This window comes from Sarcophilus harrisii, chromosome 6, assembly GCF_902635505.1.
Source record: "Sarcophilus harrisii chromosome 6, mSarHar1.11, whole genome shotgun sequence".
Lineage (NCBI taxonomy): Eukaryota > Metazoa > Chordata > Mammalia > Dasyuromorphia > Dasyuridae > Sarcophilus > Sarcophilus harrisii.
Window position 1 is genome coordinate 201,462,472 of NC_045431.1, and position 8,742 is coordinate 201,471,213.

At 37.4% G+C, this 8,742-nt stretch overlaps 1 protein-coding gene across 1 annotated transcript; it reads right to left on the reverse strand.

Annotated features, from left to right (window-relative positions):
• Nucleotides 1-1,477: 1,477 nt before the first annotated feature.
• ASCL3 (achaete-scute family bHLH transcription factor 3) lies at nt 1,478-3,865 on the reverse strand. The gene has a single exon (XM_031942065.1). The coding sequence runs from the start codon at nt 2,376-2,378 to the stop codon at nt 1,836-1,838; it is 543 nt and encodes a 180-aa protein (XP_031797925.1). The 5' UTR covers nt 2,379-3,865; the 3' UTR covers nt 1,478-1,835.
• Nucleotides 3,866-8,742: the final 4,877 nt, after the last annotated feature.

The following is an 8,742-nucleotide window of genomic DNA, read 5'->3' on the forward strand; positions in this document are numbered from 1 at the left end:
TACAATTAACCTGTGAAGTAAATCAAAAATGCAGGCGGACAAAAATAGAGGAATTGGGAATTCTATGTAGTGGTTCATAGTCAGAGTTCTTTCGCTGGGTGTGGCTGATTCAGTTCATTCCTGCTCTATTGGAACTTATTTGGTTCATCTCATTGCTGAAGATGGCCAGGTGCATCAGAATTGATCATCATATAGTATTGTGGACGTGTATAATGATCTTCTGGTCCTGCTCATTTCACTCAGCATCATCAGTTCGTATAAGTCTCTCCAGGTCTTTCTGAATTCATCCTGTTGTTAACCCAACTCTTGAAAACACAAGGTGTTGCTATTTCCTGTAGATTCCACCGCTATAATGTCTCCAGCCTTTATCCCCTCTTCTCTCTCCCATTGCTACTACTCCAGTAGAGATCCTTGTTACAAAATGCTTGATTATAATGATTTTTTAAGTTGTTCTTTCCTTCCTCATTGGATGAATACTTTTTTTTTATGGATTGAAATGATTGGTCCATTCTTAGTTGTTTGGGATCCTCTTCAAATTATCTTGTATTTATTTTTCTGTATATACATTATATTCCGAGTGAAAATTAAACTCCCTGAAGACAGGGATCACTTTCCATTTTTGTCTTCCCCAGCACATAATAGTGTCTTGCACATCAGAAAGCTAATGTTTGTTGAACTGATTTGAAGCTGAAGCCATCCTACATCTCTAGTCTCATTTCATATCATTTTGCTATGACCTCTCTGCTCCAGCCTCACTGGGCTTACTTTCTTTGCCAAGACTTTATTGCCATTGATCTTTTTTCTTGAGATATTTCCTCTCTTCAATCTCACATGATTGTTTTTGTCAGACTCCTAACAAGGTTTTAAAGCCCCAACTAAATGTCTTTTTTTTTTTTTTGAGGAGTTTTCTTAGGTTTTCCCTGTAAGAACATTCCCTATCTTTCTGAACATCACATAACACCTTATTTTGCACCTCTCTAATGCATTTAGCTTGCATTTTTTGCATTATATTTATCAATAGGTATATTGTCTTTCTACAGAGAATTTGCAAGAACTTGCCAGTGATTTATCTGTGGAATTGAGAGGACAGGAACCACATCTTACCCAAACTTTGTATTTCCTTCAGTTCCCAGATCCGTGTTCTCACAAAGCAGACCCTCAATAAATGAATTAAAATCTCTTCCTTCCACATTAAAAAAAAAAAAAATCTGTGGAAATAATCCAAGAGAAGTTACAAGTGGAGAGAGACATATTTAAATTGAGAAATTAGATGTTTGAGAGGCACATACTGCTTGCTGCCTTCCTAGAATTCCAGAAACTAATATTCAAAGCTTCAAGAAGCTCCTTTCAATTCATCTGCTAATGGCAGTAGTATTCAAGACACATTTTCTTTTTTTTAATAATATTTTTATTTTTTCAAAATATATGCAAAAAAGTTTTCAATATTCATCCTTGCAAAACCTTGTGTTCAAAATTTTTTCCCTCCCTGCCTCTTTCCCCCCTCCCCTAGACAGCAATAATCCAATCTAGGTTAAACATGTACAATTCAAGACACATTTTCAAACATAACTGTACAGAGCCAACTACTACCCAGTGCCAGGTTAGCTCAGAGATTATGAAAATTGGCTCAACTGAGAGAATCTAAGACTGGATGACCCCTTACCAGGCATCCTATATAAAGTAGGATTCAGACAGGTGATTGAACTAAATGACCTCTAAGCTTATTTCTGATGATAGGATCCTAACAACAAAAGTATAAAGTTCAGTAAGAGACATGGTCTGATTCTGTAAACACTGTACCCTTAGGAAATGATTTCTTGAGACTTTGGCCCTATTTACACAATTTTAAAAATGGGGTCCATCTGGTGACTAGTAGTTGCCACAATAGCCTGACCTTTCCCAGGCTTTTTCTTGCCTGCCACTTCATCTCTGTAAAGCAGAGACTGCAGGTAGTTAATGTACTTGATGGCGGCTCGGAGGGTTTCAACTTTACTGAGGCGCTTCTCCAGATATTCCTCAGGCAGGTGATGACGGAGCTGGGCATAGCCTTCATTGACACACTTGACTCTCTGTCTCTCCCTTTCATTTCTTTTCCTGATGAATGCTGGACCATAGGAGTAATCACATCTTCCATAAGAGGGATACGGCATCTGAAAAGGGAACGAACAAGGATCTCCAAAGTTTTCCACAATCAGCTGGTCGGCTGCAAAAGGGAGCACTGGCAGGTCTTCAGAGTAAGGGGATGGGGTAGGGGCTTCTGGACAGAGGTGGAAAGTGACAACGGGGTCCAGGTAGAAAGACCGAGTCAGCTGCACGTGGGGAGAGTCACTAAAGTTGGGCAATTTGTCAGTCAGATTACAGTAGTTCTTGCTATCCATTATTCTCTTTGTAATCTGGAAGTACAAATAAATGTATTAATTCATCCAACAGCATTTCAAATACACAACATAACAAGCCAAATTACAGTTACAGTTCTTCTAGCTCTAGACCTGGGCTCTTTCCACTATACTATGCCCCATCTTCTGTCACCCAAAAGAGTTATCTTCTTAAGGTGCTTCTGTTACGTGAGTTGTTCAGTATTGCTTCTTATCATTTTGAAAACTAGATGGTGTATGACATTGTCAGAGAAATAAAGTAGTTAAAAACCATGCAAAATCCATAAGGATAATGGGATTAATGTAATTCTGAGAAGTAAAAAATTAGATTCAAACTGATAAATTAGAAGGTATTTACTAAAAATACCATAGGACTTTTCAAATATTGATTTACAAAAATGCTACTTATATACAACTTGACATCCAAACTGTTGGATAAACTGAAGTACATCTAACTACATTTAGTTCTCTCCTCATTGATAACAAAGGCCCAAGTGTCCTGTCTCAGGGTGGTTTGACATGTTATTTCTTTCAGCATGAGAATGTCATCACCAGATTACTCTATTTGCCGTGATTTTCTGCCAGCATACAAAATTTTGGAGCTGGAAGCAGCTTTAAAGGCCCAACCCATTAATGAATGTGAACTAAATATGTTCTCTACATTCTAACTCTTGGGTTCAGCCTCCAGAATCCACTGTTCATGAGGCAGTTCGTGAGGCTGCCTATTCCACTCATCATTTTAATTATTGGGAAATTTCTCCATACATCAAGTCTAAATTTGTCCAAAGCTTGGAAATCTCTATGAATTTATTGGATCTCGACTGGTGATTTCATCAGTGTTATTTTTCATCTGTAACTTAAATACATGCTTGTCAAAGACCAAGTTGGGGCCCAGGTCTTCTTGACTCCAGAGTTGGTGCTTTATCCACCATACCAAGTTATATCCATGTTCTATATTGCTCTAAAAAGCCCAGGTATTTTTTAATACATTCTATTATCCAGTTTTATCTTCTCTATGTAAGCTTTCTTATACAACTCAACAGATGCTGCACCAGAACCATTTCTCTGCCAAGAGCATTCCACAGGAAAATGTTTTCTCCAATGTCTAAATGAAGCATCCAAAAAAAAATCTTTGGTGGGCTGTCAAACCTTTGATCCAGCAGTGCCTCTACTAGATTTGTGTCTCAGAGGGATCATAAGAGAGGGAAAAGGACCCACAAGTGCAAAAATGTTTGTGGGTGACCTTTTCATAGTGGCATGAAACTGGAATGTGAGTGGATGCCCATCAGCTGGGGAATACCTGATTAAGTTATGGCACATGAATGTAATGGAATATTACTGTTCTCTAAGAAACGATCAGCAGGTTGAGTTCAAAGAGGCCTGGAGAGACTTATAAGAACTCATGCTAAATGGAGTAGAACCGAGAACATTGTACACAGCCACAAGATTATGTGATCATCAGCTGTGATGGTTCTTTTCAACAATGAAGCTGATTCAAGTAATTCCAATAGACTTGGGATAGAAAGTGCCTTGGAATATAAGGTTTTGCAAGGGTTAATAATAAGAACTATCTTTGCATGTATTTTGAAAAACAAAAATCTATTTTAAAAAATTGAAAATGTCTCTCTCCACATCCATAGAGAGAACTACAGGGACTAAATGTGGATCAAAGCATCGTATTTTTACTTTTTGTTGTTTGCTTGCTTATTTGTTTTTCTTCCTTATTTTTTTTCCCTTTTGATCTGATTGTGTGTATGTGTGTGTGTGTGTGTGCAGGAAATATGTTTAGAAAATTGCTATATTGGATTGCTTGCTGTCTTGGAAAGGGGGAAGGAAGGAGGAGAGGGAAAAAAATTTGGAATACAATGTTTTGCAAAGATGAATGTTGAAAACTATCTTTGCATGTATTAAGAAGAATAAAATACTATTAAAAATTTTTTAAAAGAGTACATTTGGTGTAAGAGCTCATTAAATATCAAATAAGCTACTGAATATTGGTGCAGTAGTACACATTAAGATGATATCTTAAAAGACATTTGACAAAGATTAGGTGAGGTGATAAAAAGCAAAGAAAGCAGAGCCAGAACTGGACTTACCTTAATTATATGAAATGAGAAAAATGTAATTTTTTAAACCAGTCCTGCCTGCGACTTTGTATAGGACACTTCTCCAAAGCTGCAGATGAGCCCTTTTTCTGCAATTAAGTCTTAGAGAGTTAGAGTTAGTTTAGGAACTGGAGATTGAGTGACTTAGTCACACATTTAGTGTCAAAGACAGAGACTTGAACTCAGGACTTCTTGATTCTGAGGTCATCTGTCTATTGATTACACTGCCATTTCTTAAAAACTAGAGAAATATAGAGAATGAAAGTGACTCAAAAAGAATAACCAATAAGTTGTCACAGACATGCTGTACGCAAATAATTCTTTTTAAAAAGAGATTATACTTGTGTGGTTTCATTGTTTTTTCTGTTTAAAGTTAGGTACATGATAAATTATGTCATAAAGATCATTAGCAAAATCATGCATTTTGTTAGAAAAAGTGGAATGAAAAACAGCACAGATATATCCATGTGAATATATAAAAGAAACCTTTAGGAGAAAAAGATCAGTTTCCAGCCAGTTTTTTAAGTTCTTGACAATCCAGGATCTGAATAGGAGAGCTGAGAGAGGGTTGTGTTCAGGTTTTACAAGGTGACCCCCACTCCCTATCCCTGGAATATACTCCCTCCCCTCCAAGAATCCCTAACTGCTTTCAAGGCTCAGATAGAACGCCACCACCTCCAGTAGAGAGTTTGCATTCACCTTGTATATATTTCAGATTTTTGAAGGCAGCATGGCATGGTGCAGCCAGCCAGCCTGAGGAAGATTTGGATTTAAATTCTGACTAGCGGGCTGACTCTAGGCAAGTGACTTAGGTTCTCTGTTCTAAGCAGCTGTTCACATCTATAAGTTGCTGAGCAGCTGCAAAGGTATACTGCTGTGGGGGATTTCCTACCCCATAAAATCACAAATCTACATGAAATAAACATACTCACAGTTTGTATTTATCTGTGTATTTTATTTCCTAAAGCTCCTTAAAGGAGAGGACTGTTTCATTTTTTTCTTTTTATGCTGGTGCCTAGCGTAGTATCTGACACATTGTGGACCCTTAATACATGTTTGCTGAAAAAAATTAATCACTATAATTCAAGTTGGAGAAATTGTGCTCCAGTTCCTCTGAAAATGCTTAATTAAACTATATTCTATGTGGCTTCTTAAATGGGAGCAGGTTACAGATAAGGAAGCTGTAAAAGAAAAAGAAAAGGGAAGACCAGTCAGAAATCAAGGAGTAATTCAATCGCTATACCTTGATTTGCCTACCAGGTATGCTGAAGACTGAGGATGCAAAGATAAAATGGAATAAATCCCTGCTCTCCAGGATCTGACTGGTACTGTTGGGATAAACATTTAGATTAAAAAAAAAAAATTAGCCTTTGAGGAGTGAGGAGCATTGCTAACTAGGGAATCAGGGAAGGCTTCCTGTGGAAGGTGGGAGATGTACCCGGACTGAACCTGGAAGTTAAAGGATGCCATAAGGTGAATCTGGGGGGAACTGACCAAAATCCGGAGAAGGACCACCAACTTGGCAGAGCAGCAAGGCCACCAGTTTGGCAGGAATGCTAAGTAAAAGATAAATTGGAAGTAAGGAGAAGTAAGGCTGGAAGGTAAACAGAAACTTAAAAGTATGCAAATGCTGAGAAAGAGCTCTTCTTAATCCCACAGGTGATTTCATCATACACAAGCCCAGGGAAAGCACAACACAACACTGAAGGTCAGGAAATTAAACAGGACAAAGAACTTAAAAGGACAGAACAAGCAAAGAATCTCTTACTCCGCTCCCTTGTCTCCAAAGAAACAACTTTACCTTTAGAAGACTAAAAACAAGCCATGAGGGGAAAAAGGGAGATGGGAAGGAGGGGGGCCCAAGACAAGGGAAGGTTTCCTGATTAAGGAATCAGAAAACTGCCAAACCAGACGTTCGGGATAAAGAGCTCCCACTTGCATAGAGCTTTAGAAAGGTTTATAAAGTGCCACTTCACACATAAACCATGTCTCAAGAGAAGTAAACAGGGTAATTAGTCACTCCGTAAGGAGTCTTCACATTAGAAAAGGACTCAGTTCTAGATTGAGAGTTCAAAGTTATCTCAGAGTTCTTGTAGTTCAGCATCCTCATCTTACAGATGAGGAAATTAGGCTCAGAGTTTGAGGGACTTGCTCAAAGTCGTGCAGGTCAAAGACAACTCTGGCAGTACCAAGGGGTTCTGTGCACACTATTTGAGCAGCAAAAGAAATTATTCCTGAAAAGACTTTTCTGATGAATTCTGAGTTGTGGAACTCAATCAGAAAACTAGGTTAAAAATTCTGACTTGTGCCCCAAACCAAAGCCTGAGAAAAGACTATTGGAGTGAAAATTTTTTTAAAAAAAGAAAAGAAAAACAACCAACCCAGCCCAAATAATATTCATGCTGATTATTATTTAATCTGGGAAAAGAGCTTTACCCTTATATTAGACTAATAAAATTGTCTTTTAAAATTTGACCCAAATGAAATCTATGTGAAAAAAATTGGCTTGTAAGAGAAAACAATTCTTTGACAAATAACTCAAAAAGGACACTGGGAGAAATTCTAGTGACATGAAAATAAGTTATCTAAAATGTTTTAAAGAAAAAACAAAACCTCAGGCACTGTCAAACACCCACTGGGATGCTCCGTACAATTGGATATTTACCACAGTAATTCACATTCTACCTATTTAACTGCATTCTCCTCAATTATAAGCACTCAGACAATATACAAAGAAAGAGAATCGTAGAATAATTAATTGTAGCAGGAAATAAGAATCAGAAACAATTATCAATGGAGAAGTTTGGGCAAAAATCAATTATCCTGCTGGCTAGTGCCCTGAGCTGAAACTCAGACTTCTGAGTTTCATGCACACAAATAAAGAAGATCTCAGGCAAGTTTGTCTTAGTCTCTCTATTTGTAAAAGAGTCTGAGGAATGGGCTATTTCTTTCTTTCCCAAGTGAACTATGAGGATTAATAAGTGAGTATAAAAACTTTTTCAAAAGATTTCTTGCTAGAACCTAAATAACTAAAATATATACAATTTAGCAGAGAAACAAATGCTCCAATATTTCAGAAGTTCTCATGATTATAGCAAACTTAGGGGCTTTCAGTAGAACTAATTCCTGCCTTATAAATGGCTAAAATTCAATCTTGTAATAATCATTAAAACTTAAAGCCATCATAGTATTAGGACCTGAGAGAAATTCAAGTTGATCTCCATTTTGCCTAGGAGTTCTTTTTGAACCAAGTTCTCATAATTCTGATACTATTAGAAAGATCTCTGAAGAGCTCTTACCTGAGTTTTGTGGTCAAAATGTTGTATGTTCAGCCAAGTCGGACCTGTCAGATTTATAGAGTACCGGTGACAATATGCAAAGTAGCTTATGGTTAAACAGACCTGTGCAGGTCTTGTTTAGCTTTTTTCCACCCACTATGCAGATATGACAACAAATAGTATGACTAAAAATAAAGGTTCACTTGAAAAAAACACTGGATTTCCATCTCAAACAATGCCCATCACTACAATCAAGTTATTCTTCAGAATTAAATATTTTTCAGAAGCATAATTCCCTTATATGTAAATATTTTTAAATTTGAATTTAAAGAAAAAAATTTTTAAGCGTTATGAAAGGTAATCATACAACTTCAGAGCAGAAAGGATCTTTAGAGATTGTTTAATCCAAACCCCTCCTTTTATAGAAGAGGAAAACAGAGGCCTAAAAAGGTGAGATGATTTAAAATTATATTGATAGGAATAGAACCTAGCTCTTTGGACTCCTAGTTAAATCCTACACTGGTTCCCTCGCCCAAAACTTGGAAATCATTAATCCAAAAGCAACTTTTCCACAGCTGTTCTGTGGGCCTGAGGCTGAAGAGATGAGCTGAGTGGTCATTTCCCAAAATGCATCAGGCAAAAGACACAACAAAATTAAGACTTGAAGGTTTATGCAGAGCCAGGTGATCTATGGGTGCATGGGAGAACTCAGATAAGAATTGGAGGAGCCAGGACAACTGTTGAGAGACGGCAAGAGCACTTAAAAGCTGGGGTACAGAATATGCTAGAATGATCTCTACAGAAAGCATGGACTTGAGAGAATTAGCTGACAATGGACAGATCTACTTTGACTGGTACTTGGGACAGGGACTTGACCAGTCTGTTCCTTGAATTTTGTGGGAACTGTGATTAAACTTCTAGAGTGGTGGTAGAGAGGCCAGACAAGGGCATTCACCAAAAGGTAGTTTATTACTTTTTCTTTGT